The sequence below is a fragment of the Agelaius tricolor genome, unplaced genomic scaffold, assembly GCF_023055355.1.
Source record: "Agelaius tricolor isolate 1412-34295 unplaced genomic scaffold, bAgeTri1.0.p SCAF_37, whole genome shotgun sequence".
In the NCBI taxonomy this organism is placed as follows: Eukaryota; Metazoa; Chordata; class Aves; order Passeriformes; family Icteridae; genus Agelaius; species Agelaius tricolor.
Genome location: NW_027269297.1, coordinates 129466 through 151402, shown reverse-complemented (window position 1 = coordinate 151402; position 21937 = coordinate 129466). Strand labels below are relative to the sequence as shown.

General features: G+C 51.1%; 1 protein-coding gene across 2 annotated transcripts in view; it reads left to right on the top strand.

Moving 5' to 3' along the window:
• Positions 1-5264: 5264 nt before the first annotated feature.
• Positions 5265-21937, top strand: part of COL27A1 (collagen type XXVII alpha 1 chain) — a 145513-nt gene continuing 128840 nt past the window's right edge. For both annotated transcript variants that reach the window (XM_071453813.1, XM_071453811.1), the window contains exons 1-3: positions 5265-5996; positions 13752-13822; positions 18851-20274. In XM_071453813.1, the coding sequence (XP_071309914.1) occupies positions 5941-5996; positions 13752-13822; positions 18851-20274 (1551 nt within the window). In that variant the 5' untranslated portion in view covers positions 5265-5940. The remainder of the gene's footprint in view (positions 5997-13751; positions 13823-18850; positions 20275-21937) is intronic.

Sequence of the window (21937 nt, the reverse complement as noted above, 5' to 3'; positions counted from 1 at the left end):
AACCAGGAGTGCTGCATGCTCTGCTCCTCTGCAGAAACCTCCTGGCTTGCACTGATGGCTGAGGCCAGAGAGACCAAATTAGGAGCATCCATTGACCAGATCCCAGCTGGGCCAGCTTCTGCCTTCTTCAGATCTTGACTGCCATGGATGGTGAGACTTCTCAGCAGGCAAATGAAGCTCTTGAGCAGGTTTCTGCTCATAGTCAGGTCCCTGCAGGGTGGGGAAGACTTTAATCCAGGGCTTGAACTAGTGCCAGTCATTTGAGCAGAGCCCGTGGATGTGAAAAGTGCCATGTTATCTGAATAGAAAACTCATGTCAGGATTAGGAAATCCTACTCAGGGAATTACATACCTGAGAGAGCACTGCAGCCAGATATGGGGGGACAAAGGGACAGAAATGGCCTCTTGGGCAGAAACAGTTCCGTGCCAGCCCGGCAGGCAGGGATCAGCCCCAGCCCGGGGGCTCTGCCTGCCGAGGCTGCTGATGCTGCAGCGCGGGTGCTGAGTCAGCAGGGCTCGTTCCTGGGCCCTGCCAGGGCTGCTGTGCCAGGGCTGCTGTGCCAGGGCTGCTGTGCCAGGGCTGCTGTGCCCTGCTGGGTGCTGTGCCCGTGTGCGGCTGGGATCAGCCCTGCTGGGCCCCTGCCAGGGATTCTGTGCCTTCCCGGGGTGCTGTGCCCCTGCCGGGGATGCTGTGCCCCTGCCGGGGATGCTGTGCCCGGGGATGCTGTGCCCCTGCTGGTGCCGTGCCCGGGGTGCCGTGCCCGTGTCTGGGCTGGGATGAGCCCCTCTCCCGTGCCTGGTGAATGCCCTGTCCCTGCCAGCCCTGCTCTCCCTGCAGAGCTCTCTCACCCCGGCTGGCACCATCACCCTGCTGCCTTCGCTCCAGCCGCTCTTAGCCAGGCACCAAGTTCAGACACTGCTGCTCCAGGCTGGGTGCGGATCCCCAGCCCAGCAGGGAGTGAAAGGCTCTTTATCCCACCTTTCCTTCGCCTGTTTGTTTGATCCCTCCCACAAGTTTTTCCGGTGCCGCGGTTTTCACTTCTGCCTGGTTATGCCACGGTTTTGAAACCTGAATGGAGTATTTATCTAAATATATCCAAATACATCCCTGTAATTCCTTGTGAGTTCTGGGGGCAGTGAGTGATCCAGGGCACTTTTTGGATTTGGGCAGAGGTGCAAATGCCCGCAGTGTAATTCAGCTTGTCCTGCAGGCCAAGCCAAAGAGGGCTGGTAGGGCCAGGTTAGGCTGGGATTCTCTGTCCGTGGAGCTGGGCTCTGTGTGTCACACAGGGCACTGTGACACCGCCTGCCCTGGCTCCCAGCTGCCTCCACACTCCCTTCTCTGAGAGGAGCAAAGAGACAAAATTATATTAATGAGAGCCTTGGTGTTCAACCAAGCTGCAGCTCCTGAGGAGAGGTGGGTACTGGTTCTTCTGGCAAGTGGCTAAATAGGGGGGAATATTTAAGATGCCGTATTTATTCAGGCTGTAATGACATGCTGGTTTTTGGGAGAGAGTGTGTTTCATCAAAAGCAAGTGTTCTGTTCCCTGTCCCCCATGTGTGGTGGCATTTCCTCCTCCCCTGTACTTTTTATTTTTTGGCTAATTAATCTATTCAATTCCAATTCCTTTTTTTTTTTTTTTCCTTTTTCTCATTTCACTGCTGTGCTCTTTTACTTCAGTTTATTTAGTGTTTTAAAATGGCTTCTATTTAAATTTGGAAGGGAAGAAAAATAAATCTGCTAAATATATTTCTATTCAGATCATATGTTGTGGCTTTTCTCTTTTTGAAGAATGAGGTCTAATTTTTGAACCTGAATTCATTTGGCACAAGTCTTGGCTTCAGCAATGTTGGGTTTCCTTTTGTTTTAAAGTAATTCCCTTTTTCCTACTGCTGGGATACATTTATGTCTTCGTGCTAGCAAAGCTTTTAGGCATGTGTTTGGTTTGAAAATGTTCATGGGAGCAAATATGGGCAGAGGATTTGAGGATGAGGCTCTCAGTGAGTTTTGTGGTGGTCCTTGGTGAGATGCTGTGGACCTGAAGCATCAGTCTTTTCCCACTACCCATGCACATCCACTTTGGATAAATCTTTGCAAAAAGATGCAACACATCATTTTCCTTTTTGTCCCTCTCTCTGAAAAGCCAGGCCTTGTTCCTTTCAAGTAGGGTGGGGTTTGGTTTTGTTTGAGGGGAAGGGAGTTTACTAAATATTTGCTGCATTCAGATGAGAGAAAAGGAAGAAATAAGCAGGAGAGGGATTAACCTACAATTATGTGGAGTTGGAGGTTTTTTTAATTGATTAAAGCTTTATCTTAAAGACTTCAGCATGGCTAGAATATGTTTCTCAGTGAGGAATGTGTGACTGAGAAACATGGAAAGAACAGCTGGGGGAAAAAATAGCTAAGAAAAATAGAGATTTTATGGTGTTTCTGACAAGCTGTGTCACTGCCTGTTGTCCCTAAAGTCACAGTCCTCAAAGCTGGACTGTTTGGGTCATCTGAGTTCCTGGGCTTCCAGAGGGGTTGGAGACACATTTTTCTGTGAATAGGAATTTCTGACAAGGATGTGTAACTTAGCTGCACCCTTCTGAGAAGGTTTTGTGGAGGACAGAGGAACTGTGAGGCTCTTAGTTAGCCCCAGTCCCAACACTGCCGGTTTCAAATTTTTTTTGCTGTCTCTACTTAAAACTTCATCTGCTACAGCGAGAAAGGAAGCAAAATGCAGATGCTTCAGAGCAAAAGTACGAATAAAATCTTCTGCCTATAGAAAATGGGAGATGGAAAACCACAGCTCCAGCAAGCAAGCACAATGAAACCAAATATATGCATTAAGGGAGAGAAGCCCTTGGCATGCATGGTAGCAGAAGATGTCATAGAGGAGATCTGATTTATGGGGGAAACCTCAACTTCTGGCCATGCTCTGAGGTCAGGATTTTGAGTAAAGCCTGCATTGCTGAGTCAGGCCAGTGGGTCCTTGAATTTTCTGGTCTGAACGTGATGTAACATCACCCTCCTCTAGCCTCGAGTTCAGGTACTTGGTGGGTGGATGTGGGGTGCTGCTTGTGCCTGTGTAATTTCGTGTAATTTTTGTGTATTCTCATGGGGAGTGGGTAAGTTCAGTGCCCATGCCCAGCTGTGGGGTGCTTCAGCCCTTCCCCATCTCAGGGGATAGATAATGCAGTAAGACACAGAGCCCCTTTGTGGAGGGAGCCCCTGGGGTGGCTCAGCCTTGATGGCAGAGCCACGCTGGGGTCTGGGCTCTGTGCTGGGTGCTCAGCACCTCGCAGGACCTGCCCTGTGCCCTGCAGCCCTGTCCCCTTACCCTGCAGCCTGTCCCCTTGCCCTGGGGATCCTGAAGCTTCTGCAGCCCTGTCCCTTTGCCCTGCAGCCCTGTCCCCTTACCTTTCAGCCCTGTCCCCTTACCCTGCAGCCTGTCCTCTTACCCTGCACCCCTTCCCCTTGCCCTGGGGATCCTGTAGCCCCTTCAGCCCAGTCCCCTTGCTCTGCAGCCCTGCCCCTTGCCTTTCAGCCCTGTCCCCTTGCCCTGCAGCCCCATCCCTTGCCCTGCAGCCCCATCCCTTGCCCTGCAGCCCCATCCCTTGCCCTGCAGCCCTGTCCCCTTGCCCTGGGGATCCTGAAGCTCCTGCACCCCCATCCCTTAACCCTGCATCCCTGTCCCCTTGCCCTGGGGGTCCTCTAACCCCTTCAGCCCAGTCCCCTCACCCTGTAGCCCCATCCCCTTGTTCTGGGGGTCCTGTAGCCCCTTCAGCCCTGTCCCTTAACCCTGCAGCCCTGTCCCCTTGTCCTGTAGCCCCTTCAGCCCTGTCCCTCACTCCCTACCCTGTCCCCAGCCCTGCCCTGCAGCCCCTGCCCCTCAGCGCTCCCCTCCCCTGCTGCTGGGGTGCCCGGGGTGCCCCCCTGCCCGGCGGCAGCGCTGATCCTGCCCCTCGGAGGCTGGATCTCTGCTCATTAGCTGCTGTTTGCTGAAACCGGATACCTGGGGCACCCCCGCCAGCCCGGAGTCCCCGGGCTGCAGCTATTTAAAAGGACAAGGGCAGCCTCAGAGCTCCCACCTCTCTCACATCCATGTCCCTCCTCCCAGCGCCCGCTCCCCACCGCCCTTCTCTCCTGGATCCCTGCAGCATCCATGACCCACGAGTGCAGCCCCGGCCCGAGGGGGACGCGCCAGCCCCGGGGAAGGATTATCTGCTGAACCTGGGGGGACCCCAGAGAGCCCCGGCTGGCCCCGGGCCCCTCACCCCGGCCGCCTCTGCCGGGCTGGCAGCGCAGGAGACACCTTGAAGGGGAAGGAGGGAGGAAGGGGCTTTGTTTCAGTGGGTTTTTTTTTTTTCCTCTTTTTTTTTTAATTTTTTTTTTTAGCTGTTATTATTATTTTTAAAGAAGTAGCAAGTGCCGTGAGCTGCTGGGACAATGAATGCCCAGGGCCATGGGGTTGCACGGAGATGCTGCTCAGCCTCTCAGCTCGCTGCAGAGTAAGTGCCCGAGGCAGAGGGGCTGGCAGGGGAGGGAGCAGGGCAGGGGCACCCAGGGCTGCAGGGACACCCAGGGCTGCAGGGACACCCAGGGCTGCAGGGGCACCCAGGGGTGCAGGGGCACCCAGGGGTGCAGGGACACCCAGGGGTACAGGGGCACCCAGGGCTGCAGGGGCACCCAGGGCTGCAGGGACACTCAGGGGTGCAGGCAGGAGGTGGCACCGCTGCCCTCACCTGCCTCAGGGACCTGCCGGTGGCTCCAGGGTGGGACTTTGGATGAGGAGGGGAAGCAGGGATGAAGGTTTTATCCACATGTGGAAGTCCCCTCTCCTGCCAGAGCTGGCCAAGTGGATTTAGGATCCAGCTCGTTCTGGTGGAGCTCGCATAGGGAAATTCATTGCCCCGTTCCTGCCCTCAGGGATGCAGATTCCCTCCCTCGGGGCTGGGATGAGAGGGGCTCTGGGGATGCCCTGGGGAAGCAGAGCAGCTCAAGGAGGACAACAGGGCCATGGGGGACTTTTCTCCTCCAAGCCTGAGTCCCATCCAGAGGCTCCCAGCTTGGTGCTCGCCTGCACCAAGCGCTGATCCCGAGGGAAAAGCCATGGCAGGTACTTTATAAGGTGGGTCCAGGCCAGTTTGGGGCTCCTGGACAGGTGAGTGCAGGGGGCTGCAATTTCCATCAGCAGAAGGGCCTGTGCTTCCCTCCCTGGAGCTTGGACAGGGTCTTCAATTCTTTCCCTGCAGTTCTGGCCAAAAGAGTTTCTTTTTTTCTTTCTTTCTTCTTCTTCTTCTTCTTCTGCTTTTTTTCCCCCCAAATTATTTATTTATTTTGTATAATTTCTCGTAAATGCTTCACTATTACAGAGGAGGGCAGCAGAGAGAGGCAGTAAGGACATCCTTAAATAATTTTCATTTCTCAAAATCTGCCTTTTCCTCTTCTCTCTAAGTCCAGAGGAGAGATCCTTGGGGGGTGGGAGGCACATCTGCATTGCAAATAAAAATAATAATTACAACCACCAACCAACCAACAACAAAAAATGTAACAGCTAAGAGAAAACACTTGAAATCACGGACTTTGGGAATCAGAGATCACAGAAATTGCACTATTTATAAGGAGAGGAAAAAAAAAAGGCAAGAAATCCAGCGACCATGGGCCAGCCTGGCTTCCTAGAGTGTACTTTGTGTTCTCTCTCCTTTTTCCAAGGTAATTGCAGTCTGCCGAGAGGGAGTTAAATGGGATTAAAAGATCTGTGTAAGCAAAAGGACCCAGAAGAGAAGGAGGAAGGAGTGAGCCGTCCGGGCCAGGGGTGTCTGTGACACAGCCGAACCCCTTAGCGAGGCAGAGAGCCGAGCTCCTGGGAAGGATGTACCCACAAACCGCCTTATCCCCCGATTTCTGATGGATTGCCGCAAAAATTGCCCGAAAGAGACAATGCACTAAACGTGATGGAGCCGGAATCAGAGCCGGTCTCCAGACTCAGAGCTACAGCGGCAGGCAGGGGGTGAGTACAAACTCCGCTACTCCCGGCGCTGGGGAAGGGAATCCCGGGCGGGCTGGGGGTGCCGGGGAGCCGCAGGGATTTGGGAGCGGGCTGGGGGAAGACATTCCTGTGCCAGGGGATGATGTGAAAACTCCCGCTCTGGAGGGGAGAACGGGGCTGCGGGCAGGGAGGCCACGCTGCGGAGCGGGACACGGGGAAATGGGGCTGCGCTGTGCGGGGATGGGCAGGAGGAGCCCCCGGGCCCCCCAAACCCAGCACGGGGACAGCGGCTCCCAGCCCCGGGGGCTGCTCCGCGAGGCCGCTGCAGCCCCCAGGCAGATGCAGGAGCGGATCCGCTGCCCCTCGCAGCCCTGCCTGCACGGGGGGGTCCCAGCCCCTCCTGGGAGCATCCTGGGGATGCTGCTGCCACCCTGTCCTTTGGGGACACGGGGACCTGCGTGCTGCTGCGGGAGCCGAGAGAGCCCGGGGGGCTGAGGCACGGTGCTCTTCATGTGCTCGGCACACACAAAACGCTGCTCCCTCTCCATCCGTGCATGGAAAGATCCCGGCGCACACCCTGCCCGTCCCCCTTCTGCCACAGCCGGGGCCAGATTTTACTGTTTTCATTGTTAAACGCGTTGTTGGTGGCGGTTTTGTTGCCGTTGTTGTTATTTTCCTGGGATCCCGCAAAGGGTTAATCCCGCTGGCTGCGTTGTCGGATGTACTGATGATTTACCGACACTCCCTTGGAAAGGCTGGGATTCTTCTGCCTGGCAGTTTGAAAAAGTTGTGTACAGGATCCCTGTGCCCGGCTGGGCTGGGAGATGGGGGAAAGAGGGGGATCGGGGCCGGGGGGTTTGGGGGCAGCCCCCCTCCAGGGCCGGGGTCACCCTGCTGCCGCCCCAACCCGGAGCCGGGGGTGGGCGAGCGGGCAGCTCCCTTTGGAGGCTCAGTCTGTGTGTGGAGCCACACGGAGAGCCCGGAGCCCTTCCCGGGGGCTGCAACTGCTCTCCTTGACCGGTTTTCTGTGTGTTTATATATTCGCAAGGGCTGAATCTCGGCGCTTTAGGGTTCTTACGGTGCGGGGGTTTTGTTTGGAATTTTTTTTATTATTATTTATTTATTTATTTATTTTGGCGTGGATGTGGCTGTGGCGTGGTCTGGTAACTGCAGCATCTCGCATTTACACCTTTGTCGTGCTGGGCATGGTCTGGGAGAACCGCCCTGGGACCGTGCGAGGGTGGCTGGCGTCAGAAAGGGAGCAGCCCCAAGGGGGGAGCAGGCAGAGAAAGGTTCCTTTGACCGAGCAGGAGCAGCGTGTCACACACAGCTCCGCAGCGACACTCGGCACCAGCACGGCCTCTGACAGGGCACCACGCTACCCACGGGCACAGCGAGACGCTGCCCGGGTGCCGGGTCCTGCCCGGGCACAGATCGGAGCCGTGCGAGCGCCGTTCGGACCCAGGAGCGGCCAGAGCAGCTCCCGGTGTGCCCCGGGGTGTGCCCGGCTGGCACAGCCCTGCCGCGGGTTTGAGCCGGGCAGTGCCCCGGGCAATGTGCCCGTGCTGTGTCCCGGTGCCTCGGAACCAGCGCCTTTTGTCCCGGGTGCTCCCTGGCCTGTCCCCGCCGTGTGCTGCTCCGGTCCCTCCTCAGCAGAGGTCGCTTGCTGCCCTTCGCATCCTCTCCCGGAGGGAATTTCGGTGCTGGGTTTGATTCCCTTGGCAGAGCGCCGTGCATCCCACGGCTCCAGGGTCCCCTTGAGGTCACCGCTCCTGGGGACAGTGCCCTGAGCCCGTGGCTTGTCTGTCCCTGGGGTCACCAGGCCACCCTTGCTGCCTGGGGACAGCTGCTGATGGGAGTGATCCCCGTGTGGCACTGGGGGTTTCTCTTGTTCCAGCACTCCTGCAGCTGCCTCTGGAGCAGGGCTGGTGGCAGCTCCTGGTGGCCCCACAGGAGACCTGCAGGTGACAGTGGCAGCGCTGGCTCCCCAGGAGAGGAGTGGCAGTGGCAGAGTGTGCTGGAAGACTTGAGCTGCCAAAGTTTGTAAAAGCACAAGAGCACAAAGTTGTACAGGCTCTTCAAGCTTAGAGTGGCCCTCTGGGTGATTTTCAGTGAGCACAGGCCCCCCCAAAACTCAGGGGAGGGTTTGCATTGCACTGCACATGGAGCACACGTCCAGGTGCTGTTCCATTGTGCTTGTGTGACTTTGGCCCTTCAGCCCCAGTGCCCCTTGCTGGCCATGGAGGAGGCTCGGTGCTCCTGGAGACCTCTGATGGGTGACAGCCTGAAAGGGATGCAGGGAGACATGGATCCAGGTGGTCTGGGGACAGATCATGGCACTGCTGGACAAATCCAGCCATAGGGTGGCAAATGATGTATGTGCTGGGTGCTTGGGGGTAGAGAGGAGGCAATTGCACCTGGAGATGTGTCCCATGAGGGATAGACAGCATCATAGTCCAGGACCACCCTCCTGTCATTTCCATGTGTCTCTCTGAGTGTGTGCTTTATTAAAATAAAGCTCCAGCTTCATCCCCTTTCTGCAATGGGTTGAGGGGTTAAAATCTGCCCTGCTTAACATCTCTGTTCATGGAGATTCTGCTACTGGCTGAAGATTGCCCAGGTTTGTGGTGAGATTGTTGTTGGAAATCTCTGCTCAGGGACAAACACAGGGTTTGTGGGGTTTATCTTTCCCTCTTCCCTTTCTTTGCCAATTTGTTGGGGACATGAGTAGAAATGGTGGACGCTTTTACTGAAGCAAAAGGAAACTATGGGGAATTCTATATGGCTCTGCCAAACCCCATTCACAAAATGAAGGAATGCAAAGGTGTTTGTTGGAAGGACAAAAAAGGAGTTAGATGACAGACCAGGCTTAGCACTTCTGTTTGTGGAGGGCTCCAGTTACTGGAGAACACAAAGGCCAGGGCCAGCACTGAGTGCTGTCACTTCACACAGCAGCAAAGCCAATATCACAGACAGACAGACAGACAGACAGGGATGGGGAGCGAAGGGCAGGTGAGTGATGGGTTCCCAGGAAGGATCCCCCAGTGTGGAGAGCTGCTGGGAGCTGCCTGCAGGGTGTTTGAGCCCTATCAGTCTGGCATCTCTCGTGTGGGGAAGCAGGTTTGGCCCCAGGAGCAGCTCAGCCCTGGGACAGCTCTGTGCAGGGAGTGCACAGGCTCCAGCTCCACTCAGGAGGACAAGAACCATCAATTGGGGACCTTTCAGTCCTCTGTCTGCTGGTGCCAACCTAAACCCCTGAGAGGACAAGGGGTGAGGTCACCCTGGCCATGGTGGTGCCTCATCCCCACCTCTGTGCCCTGCAGGTCAGGATGGCCCTCCTGGAGAAGCCCTAAGAGGAGCTGTAGGTGCCAGATGAGCAAAGATTTATGGATCCAGCTCTCCTGCTATGGGCAGGGACACCTTCCTGCAGACCAGGTTGGTCTAAGTCTTATCCAACCTGGCCTTGAACACTTCCAGGGATAGGGATTTCAATTTTCCTTACTTAATATTGACATTTTCTAGACCACTCTGTTTTTTTAGTATTTTTAAATGACCTGAAGAATGGATTTCTAGGGGCCATATCTCTTTGCCTGCTCAATACTTTTCCTTAAAAATGTAGCTGCTGAATGGGGATTGAAAAGTAATAGTATTTCAGATGTTTCAGAAACTTTGCTCTTATCAAGCTGAGGTTTGCAGCAGTGCCTGTGTACAAAATCTTTGCCTGGAGGTGTAAGTCAATACCTCATTTATACTGCAGGAGAGGTCCAGCAAAGGACTGAGCAGGGTCAATATGGGGACATCCACACAGTTGTGTGTTTCCATTGCTCTTGCCAGAAATTGAGGGGGAGTGGAGAAATACCATCATTTCCAGAAGCCCCAGAAGCTCCACAGAGGAGGTTGCTGGTACAAAATAAGATTTCTACCCCAAAAAGCTGGGATGGAATCGATGCACAGTACAACTTTGAGCCTCAGTTTATAGGTTGTGATTTGCTTCCTGTTTGTCAAAACTTACAGAATATCACCTCCAGTCATGTGCAAAGCATCTTAAGCCACACATGCATTTTCTCCTTTTTAAGATACAGTCTGATCTACAGCTAGAAATGCAGGTTTGCTTTTCTTGAAAAGCAATTTTCAGCCTCCAGCTGGCTTTGTGGTCTTTTGAACAGGAAGAATATACACCTGAGTGGAGAAAAGTGGTGGGGGAATTGTTTTTCCACCTTGCAGTAACGTTTGCAATTTCAAAGCCATTTCTCCGCTGTAAATGAGGGAGAAAACAAAATAAAAATTAAATGCTGCCATGGGCCCTTGAAATATTTCCTCCATCTTCAACCCATCATCTAAACAAGATATCAAAATCATTTGGACTTCTTATTTTAAGTCAGGGCAAACCTTTCATTAAAAAAAAAAAAGCTGAAATTGTTCCAAACCAGTTCCAGAAACAGTGGTGAATTAGCTGATCACAATTATTTTACAGGTTGCCTCAGCTTTGTCAAATTGTCACTTCCTCGAGGATAATTTGTGACCAAGTTTACCCTGAAGGCTGTTGTGTTCCTGCTGTCCTTCATTCAGTGCAGGGCTCCATCCCAGCACTTGTCTGGTCAGAAGGGAATGAGGGGGTTTGTGCTTCTCTGTCCCTCTCAGTTGTACTTTTCCTTGCACTCCTGGCACTGGGCAGCTCCCGTGGACTGATCCACAGGACTTTGCCAAAAGCAGGGAAGTAAAACTAAGCTGTAGTCAGTCAGTAACTTCAGTTTGCTATAAAGGGAGTTGGTGTCTGCATTGGAAAACTTTAAAGGCTCATGTGAGCTTACATCATGTGTGCTCTGGGGCACCTCTACACCCAGGGGCTGCAGCAGTGCTTTGGCTTGGAAAGGACCATGAAAATTCATCTCATTCCATCCCCTGCCATGGGCAGGGACATTTCCACTGTCCCAGACTGCTCCAAGCCCTGTCCAACCTGGCCTTGGACACTGCCAGTGATGGGGCAGCCACAGCTGCTCTGGCCAGCCTGTGCCTCACCACCCTCACAGGGTATTTCTTCCTAATGTCAATTCTAAATCTGCCCTTCTTCAGTTTAAAGCCTTTCTCTTTGTCCTGTCCCTCCATGCCTCTGTCCTAAGTCACTCTCCATCTCTCTTGGAGCCCCTTTAGGCACTGGAAGGTGCTCTAAATTCTCTCTTGAGCATTCTCTTCTCCGGGATCCTCATTGTGGTACTCACAGAGCCTGTGAATAAAAGAAATAAACGCCTTTAGTGGTGTCTCTTGATAGAGTGGAAATGACTGCTCATGAGAGGAAGCTGAGATAAAGGCAAGGTGGGTTTGATAGCTCTATATAAGGAGAAAAATCTTCTTTACTCTTGCTACTCGAACTGCTTGTGCAGCTCTGTGGCTGCAGAGCTGTAACGGAAAAAGAGCCTGCATTAAAAACCCTGGGATAATTAACAGCCCCATCACTCACACAGCTGCCATTTGGAAGCTGCTTTTGCTTTTTCCATTAAGTTGGTGAATTTTGCCAAAGTGTTTTTCTGCAGTGTTTTGGCACCCGGCCCCGCTCTCAGCTCTGACGGTGTTGGCCATGTGAGGGGTCCAGGAGCGGGGCTGGGGCCAGCTGGATCCCACACTGTGCACTCGACTCCTTCACAGCCCAGGAGTGTCACTGGAACGAAATTACGTGCTGGATTTTCCCCCAAGACCTGTTCTCCTCATTGTGCCAATCCACAGGGAGCTTGGTTGGTGAAGGTACCCCTCAATAAAAACAAAAAGTGGGCTTCAGAGCGTTGTGAGTGGCAGTGGCTGCACAAATTGATCCTCACCAGATCACAGATTCTCAACACCTGGGAGTGCTGCTGCTGCTGCTGATCCCCTTCCCTGCCCTCCTGTGCTCTCTTCAGGCAGTCAAGCTGGTGACACCCAGTCAGATCTTTGCTCCATGGAATTGTGTCCACATCTTAAACTCTTCTGGGGATGAGCACAGACATTCAGGTTGTCTTGTGAAGTGGATTTTAGCCTCTCTCATGCCAAAAAAAAAAAAAAAATACTGGCAGAGGTGGCCATGAAGAATCATCCTGTTCTGCTTCCCTTCCTCCACTCCCTGGAGGTGCTGGGGCAGGAGCTCTCCTTGGGCTCAGCAGTGTCTCCATGCCAACAGCATCCCAAGGGATGGAGCTGTCAGAAAAGAGCCAGGGCTCCCCAGCTGGAGATTTCTGCAGCATGGTGAGGGTCTCCTGGCTAGGATATGGCTGGTTGTAGGACATGGCAAAAGAACACCAGGATTGGGCTATTCCTGGCTGTTCTTCCATAAACTAAAGCACTCCCAGAGCTCCTGAAATGTGCAGCCTGGTGTCAGGGTGATGGAAACAGCAAAGGAGGGCATGGATTGCTTCAGCTCATTTCTTTCCCAGTGTATGTGGGATCAGTCCAGGATTTTATCTCTTTAAGCCTTAAAATATTAGTTAGTGGCTGGATTCCTGGATGGATTTTTACATTCAAGGCCAGGTTTCCCCACTGATGTAAATCACTGTGGCTTTGTTTTAGCTCTGGGAAGGGTCTGCTGCACTGGGTGAGGATTGGCCAGGGTAATACATTGTCTCAGGATGATTTCTTGGGCTAAATCTGAGGCTTGATGGCAGGAGAAGACTGGTTTGATTCATGACCTGTGCATCAGATGTGGAGAGAGGAGCACTTTGGCCTGGCTTTGCACAGTCCAGTGCTCACACTGGCTGGGCTGAGGTGACAACCAGCCTGTGGGTGTCCCACACTGCTGCCTCCTGCCTGAGCACTTTCTGTAGTTTACATTTCTGTCTGTTCTTCCAGCAGCCTCTGCTGATGAAGCTGTTAAATATCCTGTCTTGAAGATGAGGGAATTCAATCTTCAAACTTTCCACTGACAGCTTTTAGTGAGCCTAACCAAGGAGTTTCCCATGTTCTTTAGCTGGCTACAAATCAAGGAAGCTGATGGGGGAAAAGGGGGGGTTTAGTTACCTTTCTGGTAAAAGTTTTTTCCCCTGAGCTGCTGTTTTCAATGGCACTTGAAGGCTTAAAGCTGAGCTAACAGAGAGGTTTGTCAAATTCCCTCTCAGGCATGGAAGGGTCTGTGGGAGCACAGGGTTGGAAGTCTGTGGATCTCCCATTTTCTAAGCGTTCCTGCCATGCCAGGCTTGTGAGAAGGCTCTCGGTGGCTCAGCAGAGGGTGCTGAGTGGTGAGAAGCTGCCCCCACCTTTGCACCTGGGTGTAAAATGAGGAACAGACCCATGCAGGGTTTTTCATGCTTAGGACATTGTTAAGCACACAGTAAAGCAGGAGGCCTCGGGGGTGTTTGCTGAGGTGACAGGGCACTGAGTGCCAGCCCATTTCCTCCCCATGTCCCCACAGCCCTGAATGTGCACTCCTGGCAGGGTTCTTGGGCCTCCCAGCTTGGAATGGTTTCTCCATTCCCCTGCATTTCTGGTGGTCTGTCCCGGGTGGGCTGAGTGCCAAAGAGCAGCAGCAGCAGCAAAGACCCAGCAGTGATGGCCCTGCCTCTCAAAACACTGGGCTGCTCCTTGTTCAAGGCTCCTAATTCCCCTGGGAAACCTTTCCATTAAGTTCAGTGGGACTTGGATGGCTTTGAAACAGAAAAATAAGGTCTCAGCCTGGATCTGCTTCCTGGAGTCATGCTGGCACTGTCACAGCCTTTGCTGGACTTGGGATCGAGGAGAAGACCTTTAACAATGGAATTGGGTTTGTTACTGTTGTTGTAGAAATGCATTATTTTTTTTCTTCTCTTCCATTTTCAGGGGATTCTGCTTTCTCTGGACAATATTGTGTTTTACTTGGTTCCTGGGATTCACACAGGGAAATTCTGAAGGTAAACTACACTTTTTTTATTTTTCCTCTTTCAACAAAAGCAAAAGCCAAGTGCTTTGGTACCAGTGTAGGATTATAACTGAACAATCAATGTCTGAGCCCAGATGCATTTATTGCTGATAGTTTCAATACACATGATATAGATAGTGCAGTTAAGAGCTGGCAAAGGAACCAGGTTTTGTACAGGTGATTACATGTCCCACAGGATTTTCAGAGCCTGTCTGTCTGGTGGAACGGGTGGGAGTGAAGCACTTTGTGTCTAAAATGTCACTGGCATCCACCTGCACTTGCCAGGAGTTAACTGCTCTTAGAAACTGCCCCTTGACACTGGGACTTTATGAAATTAAATGTCTCTGGCAGATTTTTCCGTCACTTTGGTGCACCCCAGGCACCTCTGCCAGCACAGGGGATGTCACATACTGAAATAATGTGAGTTCTAAAGATAAGAGCAAATTTAAGGGCAGAAAATCCTACAGGGTTGATTGACAATAAAATGGCTACACCTGGTTCAGTCTCTGTGCTGTAAGGGAATATTCTATAGGGGAGTGACACCTTCAGCCTGGCCTCACACCCCTTCTCCAGGCATCACCTCCCTGGTGCTGCCAGGAGCAGGACTAGGCTGAGGTACAATAACCAACGACCCTACAAAAGAGATTAAAACTTGAAAGGCAACAAAAACACACAAAAAAAATTAATCTTTAGCAGTCGATAGTGGGTGCTAAGCATCTCTGCAATATCTGTTTGAAAAGGAGCCTTCTCCTCTCAAAATAGCAACACCTTTCCCACATGGATGCTTTACATGGGTATTTGCTGGAAGTGAACAGCTTCCCCTGCTGTCAGCAGACAACACTAAGTGGACTAGCAGGCTCCAGGGCTCTCCTCTCAGTCTCTAAAACATGAAGGAAAAATAAAAATTTGGTCAGCACTCAGCTGTCAGCCAGCCCATGGACCACTTTTTACAGGAGGGAGGGAATAGATCCCTGCCATCAGCAATTTTGAAAAATGTAATATTTTCCAAATTCTGCCTCCATGCAAAGGAGGTGAACATCTGGCTGAATTACTTAGTCAAGCAGTTTTCAGAGCAAGTTTTATGTCAGCTCATAAAGAGGCAGAACAAATACTGTGTCTTGGCATCTTGCTTTTCAAGTAGATTGTAATATGCTGCTTAGATTCACCTCTATCCATCATTTTACTCCTAAGATAATTATGGGATGGGGCTGTGTCTTTTGTTACCATCAACCCAAAGCAAACTCTTTCATTTCACTCTCATTGTGCTTACCTTGGTGTAGTTGATAGCTCCCCTCTGAGATACTTTCTCTGTGATAAAAGAATTTTGAAAAACTTGCCTGGTTTCCACACAGTGAGAGAGAGCATTTCCTTCTGGGTGCCAGAAAACAAAACCTTCCAGGGAAGTAAAGGCTGCCGGAAAACATGGGTGACTTGGGGCTGTGTTATCACCCAGGATTTTCAAACATAAGACTCAGCAGCAGTAAGAACTTGTTCACAGGGCAATGTGAGGGTGAAATTCAGCCAATGCTGTGGGATTTTGAAAACACTCTGGATGTTACTCTAAGGATTAGGAGCCTTCCTGTATGCTGGAAAATCAGGGAGCACAGGGGATGATCTTTCCATAAGTGTTACAAATCCAAAAGATTGTGAGGTGAGTTCATTTGTTGTGTGCTGACTAAAGGTCTGGGCAGTAACTTTTGGAACTGCTGCACTTATTCAACCCAGTTTTAGCTGTGGGCATCACATCTTGGCTGTTGGAATCTGGGAAGCTGCAAGTTATTCCTCTCCTGCCTTTTGGCTTCTTTTTCTTGTACAGCTTTTTGTGTGGTGAAAGGGGGAGGGAAAGAAAGAGAGGGGAAGGAGAACAATAATTTTTTTCCCCTTTTTCAGAGGCGATCATGTGGTTGTTCAGGAATCTCTGTGTGTCTCACTTCATGCACAGAGTCTGATAGAAGAGCTTTTCCCAGTTGCTCAAATGTTGCTACAGTAATGTTGCTATTAGCTTTGAGGCACCTGGGATCAGGCAGCTCTAAGTGAATGTTCTTTTTAAATAATGTGTTTTGATGGAAAAATCCACAGAGGAAAAAGTTTGAAGGGGAAAAAAATCCTCTGCTAAACTTGGAGCTGCTTCAGGAAGTCAGAATTACCTTGCATTTCACACTGGTTGATGACATCCCGTATCCCAGGAGATGTGACCCAACAGCCCAGGACAACAGCAGGATGAGGAGAGGAGAGGACAGGAGATGGGCTGGGTGCACAGGAGGAGCCCTGAGCTCTGTGCCTGGACCTGGTGCTGGAAAGTTCACATGTGTGTCCTGCAGGAGGATGCTTTATTGGGATTCTGCGTGGGCACCAGAGTTTGGCTCCACCTTAGCGGCTTTTGAGGGAGAGCAGTGTTTGGGTTGTGCTTTTTTCCCTTCAGCACTCCTGGATGCTGTTGCTAACGAGGCATTGGGATTGCAAACAGCAGCAGCAGCAGCATCCTCTGAGCATGGAAACATCCTCAGGTCTTTGCAGAGCAGCTACCAAATAAATAACTCCTAGAGCATGCAGCATCTCTAGCAGAGACAGCCCTGTCTGCCTCTGAGGGAGAACCTAAAAATACACGTAGAAATTAGAAGCTGGAGAAGAGCTGCTTGCTTAAGTGGTAAATTTATTTTCTTAGGGATAAATCCTGATGCCTTTGAAGTCTGTGGCAAAGGTCCCACTTCACTTCACTAAAGCCAGGCTTTGGCCTTTGGTGTTTCATGAGCCCTGGAGATTATCCAGAATGAAGACACTGCTCAGAGCAGAGAGGGGAAGGCTGCTGAGAGACAGCCCTGTTGGACAATATGGAATAGAACCAGTGGGGCACCAAGGATTTCAGAGTATGGGAGAGATGCTGTCATTAACACTTGGACATGCTGTGCAGTAAATTACCCCTCTGCACAGAGTGGGAACATTTCCATCCTTTTCTACATCTGACACACCTTCTCCAGGGTAGTGTCTGCTAGAAAATGAGTCAAGCTGCTTTATAAAAGGAAGGTGGGAATAAAGCTAAACTCAGGCAAAGTAAATACTGATTGACTTGTTCTTAATAAACAAAAATGGCCGAGGTTTTTGCCAAAGTCAAGGAACAGAGGTTTTCTCATAATTCTCCTCCCTCCTTGGCCAGCAGCATTACAGGTCTCAGACTGCTTGAGTCTACAACCCTTCTGGCCAGCACCAAGGGGCTCTTTATGTGTCAGTTCTCCAAATATTGTGTTCTGTGCAGAATATTTAATAGTTAAGGGTGAAAGCAGCTGAATACCAAGGCCCCTTTAGAAAAAGAGCTAGGTGTTTTTTGGTTTTTTTCCTTTGGAGGACTGTTGATTTACTTTTAATCTAGAAAAGTTGCAATTCCATGGTGTCAGCCATGATTGGCACCACCACCTTTCTGAGTGTTAAATTCTTGCCTTGCAACATTGGCATTTGTGTTGTACAGCCCTGACTGGCTTCCCCAAAGGGCACTGAGATGGGAGATCTGGCTGGTCCAGGAGTGGTGGGGATGGCATTTGGGCAGGAAGAGGGGAGGAGGTGCAGTTCTCCTAGCTCACTGTCACCAGTGCTGGTGTCACAGGAACCATGAACACCTTAACAGGGCCATTTGGGTCGGAAAACCCTTACAATCATCAAACCCAGCTGTTAACCCAGGGCTGCCAAGCCCACCACTAAACCATTAGATGTCCCCAAGGGCCACATCTGATGTTTTTTGAACACTTACATGGATGGTGACTCCACCACTTCACTGGGCAGCTCATTCCAATGCTTCACAAATCTTTTGGTAAAGAAGCCTTTCCTACTCTTCATTCTAACACCCCCCAGCACAACCTGAGGGGCTCTTCCTCTCATCCTGTTGCTTGTCACCTGGGAGCAGAACAACCTCCTGTCAGGGAGCTGTAGAGAGTGAGAGGCTCTCCCCTGAGCCTCCTTTTCCTCTGGGCTGAGCTCCTTTAGCTGCTCAACAAGGACCTTTTTCAGGTCTGGGCACATTTGCCTTTGCAGCTTTGCTCACGTAGACCTCGGCATCTTCTCCTAAATAATTCAGCTGAGGCTGCTGCCAGCTGGCCCCAGTTTGTGTTGCTGGTGCCTGCTAATCTGAGCTGTGAATGACTCCTGATAGACCTCGGGGGCGGAAGGCAGGGGGTTCTGCTTGTCTGTCCATTGCAAATTCCTCCTGGAGTTGGGGAAGAAAGGTCCTCTGTTCATCAGCCCCTCTCCTCCCGGCTTGAGCAAGGCACCTGGCTCCTAGGTGACATTATACAGGAGGCAAATCTCACCTCCACTACTCAGTGGCAGCCATAACCAATTTCTGAGCTCTTCACAAACCAGGTCTGGTTCCAACCTATTAAAATAATTCATTGCTGTAAGATGATCTGCTGGGAAAAAAAAAAGTACTGCTGTTGAGGACCTTGAGCAGCTCACTGCAATCTAGGTGTAATGTTTTTCATGCTGGGAGGCACCTGCACTTCCCTAAACTCTCCAAAGATCAAAAGCTGCTGCTTGCTAGCTTGGAGAGAGACAGATACAAGGCTTTTGCTTCCTCTGGAAGTTTTGTTACTTGCCCTCTGGGGATACAAAATTTTGCAATCCCAGCTCAATCTGTTGTTCGAATTCCTTTCCAGCTATGTGGTCAGTACTCAGAATTAAATCCCAGGAAGAGGACTAGGGGTGCTCAGTGGGAAATTTCCTTGTAGTGAGGTCAGCTCCCTCCAGAACATCTGAGCTGGTCCCTGGTGGGACAGGGGAACTCACCAGATGCACCATGGAGCTGATGCATTTTGGCAACTGCTGGTAATCACGTTGAGCATGAACTTGCTCCTCACACCATGTGAGAAGAGCTGTGAGCTCTCCATGCTGGTTATGGGAATATACATGTGAGAGGGTGGGATTAGATATGAACGTTGGGATTTCCTGTAGCCTGTTGCCTTTGTTCATGGATTAGTTTGACCTCCCTGCACACCATCCAGCACCTCACATAACCTTTGTGCTTCCCTTTCAGATGTGGATGTTCTTCAAAGACTGGGCCTGTCAGGGAAAAGGCCATCGAGTGGATGGTCCTCCTCCCGTGCAGCTCCTCAAGGAGTCATTCCTTTCAAATCAGGGGTCATCTTCACGCAGCGAGCCCGTGTGGAAGCCCCGCTCAGCGCCCTGCTCCCCGCAGGCTCCAGCTCCGACCTGCTCCTGGTGCTGAGCCTCTGCTCCCACCGCATCAACAACGCCTTCCTCTTTGCTGTCAGGAGCAAAAAGAAAAAACTGCAGCTGGGGGTCCAGTTTGTGCCTGGGAAGATCATCGTGTACGTGGGCCACAAGCGCTCTGTATATTTTGATTACAATGTCCACGATGGCCGGTGGCACAACATGGCCATCAACATTCGTGGCCAGACTGTCACTTTATTTACTTCTTGTGGGAAGCGCAGAGTACATGCGGATTTGCATTTTAAAAAGGACGAGGCGTTGGATCCACAAGGATCTTTCCTCTTTGGGAAGATAAGCCAGCACTCCGTGCAGTTTGAAGGAGCCATCTGCCAGTTTGATATTTATCCTTCCGCCAAGGCAGCTCATCATTACTGTAAATACCTGAAAAAACAGTGCAGGCAAGCAGATACCTACCGGCCAAACCTGCCCCCTCTCATCCCCCTCCTGCCCAGGGATCCCAGTGCCTCCCCCAGTACCCCACAGCATACAGAGCCCTCACTGCAGGGTCTGAAAAACCTGACCACTGCTGCCCCAAGCTTGGAGTTTGGCAGGGTCACTGCGCCCCTCAAGACGCGGGGTTCAGGTACAACAACCCCCACGTTGCTGTCAACCCCACCATCACGGCCAAGACTGACTACCAAAGCCACCAAGGTCACAGTGGCCCCACCTGTTGTGTCAAGTACCAAACCACAGGTACCCACCCAGTCCCCTCGGGGTGTGGGGACAACCCTCAGGGTGTCTCAGCCCACTCCCAGCACACGCAGGGACAAAACTCCCCTTCCCACTGCTAAAAGGGCCCCACCAACGAGCCAGAGCCTGGTCACGGCCAGCAGGAAGGAGTCTGAGCAAGAGACCAAAAAGAAGAACAACCAAAAACCAACCACTGAGCCCCCTGGAGCGCTCAGTACTGCAAAGCCACTGAGGAGGGTGACTGATAACACAACGAGCAGTGTCCACCTGGTTACCCTGAAGCAAACCCCGCAGAACCCGAGCCGTGGGCCCTTCCCAAAGAAGCCATCCCCCAGCAGGAGAGTGGATCCCAGCATCATCCCTCTGGTGTACACCAAGCCACCCCTGGGCTCTGCCCGGCCCAGCTCCAGAGCCAGGGCCTTCAACCTCACAACCCCAGCTGCCACAGATGGCTATCAAATCTTTGACCCCTTGGGACCCACTCCGTTTCCATTTTTACTGGGATTTCCAGGAGCGAAAGGAGAGAGAGGACCTCAGGTAGGTTCAGGCTCTTCGTGGTGGCTGTTCCCAGTCACAGCTCGGCTCAAGGGCTGGCAGACCACAAGCACCAAGGGTTTCTGTGAAGCTCATCCAAGTGTGGCAGCCAAGCCCTGCTGCATTCCTGATCATCACAATTTCAGCATAAATCTCAGTTTGAACCTGAGTGTTCAGTGATGGTGCATGCCGTGAAACATTTGTGGTTAAAGTTGCTGCTTTATGTCAGATTTTTTAAAAGAAAGGGGAGGGAGGAAAGAGAAATCCCACCTTCTTTTCCTTTAAATTGTTGGCTAAAATTTTAATGACCAGGTTGGCGCTATCTTCCACACCCTTGCTTTATCTCTGGTCATCTTCCATAGAAAACCCAGATGCTTTAAAAACATGCCTCAAGTTAACTATTTCTTGGCACTTGTTATTAATTTGTTTTGTATCTGATATTCACAAATCTAGAAAAGATTTGTGCCCTGTTCCAGCAAATGGAAATGCAGAGATGGCTTCAGGATTTATTTTTTCAAACAAAGTCTCATTTGTTTTTATGGTATAAGTTTTTCTTGGGTGTTTTGTTCTGGTTTTTATTTCTCATAGCCTGCACTTAAAACATGCAAAAAGTTTCCTTTATAAATTTAACTACTGCATTCCACATAAAAAATAACTCCTTTCAGGTTGTATATATTGGCCATTATAAAAGCATACACACGTTTTGTAATGCTAAAAGCACTCAGGCCCCACTAATTATCTGCTGGCTGTTCTTCTTTTTTTTTTTTCCAAACTTGAGAATGCAAACATGATCTTTAAACTGGCCAACTTTTAGGGGGATTTGGTGTTCCAACCCAAACTGTCAATAGGAGAGAGGGGTTGTACATGTAAAATAAGTTTCTCCCAGACAGAGCCTTTTGTTGCCAAGATCCAGCCTAGAGGGAATTTTTATAGCTGACTTCTTAAAATAGTGAAAGAAGAGTTTAAAATGGAAATATTGAGGCTGGTGTAAGGAATTACCAGCACTTGTCTCTGCAGAGCTGCTCCTTGGTGCAAGTAACACCCAAAGTGGAATGGTTGGGTCTCCCCAGGTCCTCAGTGGTAGATGAGCAGTTTGTGTTTCCTCCTGTCCCATCTCAAAGCTGGGTGGTGATTTCTCTCCCTGTTCTTTGGGTATGGAGTCACCCAGGGTGGTGTTTTGTTCCCAGGTTCCTGCCCCTGGGAGAGGTGAAGGTGATTCTGGGCAGGGGTTGAGCGTGGGCTACAGGCACCCATCCCTGATGGAGTCTTGCTGCTTGGAGAAGTTTTGCTAAATCCCTGAGTAGACAGAACAAGCTCCATCAATTTGATCTTTGGGCAGGCTTCTGTGTTTTGTGGAGAGTCATTTCAGGCGTATTTCCAAGAGAAGAAATCCAGCAGTTGTGCATTTCCCTTAAAACACCTCTTAGCTTTAAGGGGTGAATCTGGATGCCTGCTCCAAGCCCACCACAATCCTGACCTCTGCCACCTTCTTGCTCTTCAAGTGTCATGAGGGTGACCAAGCTCTAAGCCCCTGCAATGTAAAGAGCTTATTATTGAACTGGAGTGGAAAATCTCTCTCAGGCTTGTGAATCATAGCAAAGAAATGGATTCAGGCTGTGGAGGGCTGAGGGAAGAGATGGCAGGATTTTTCCATCCTGTCTGAGAA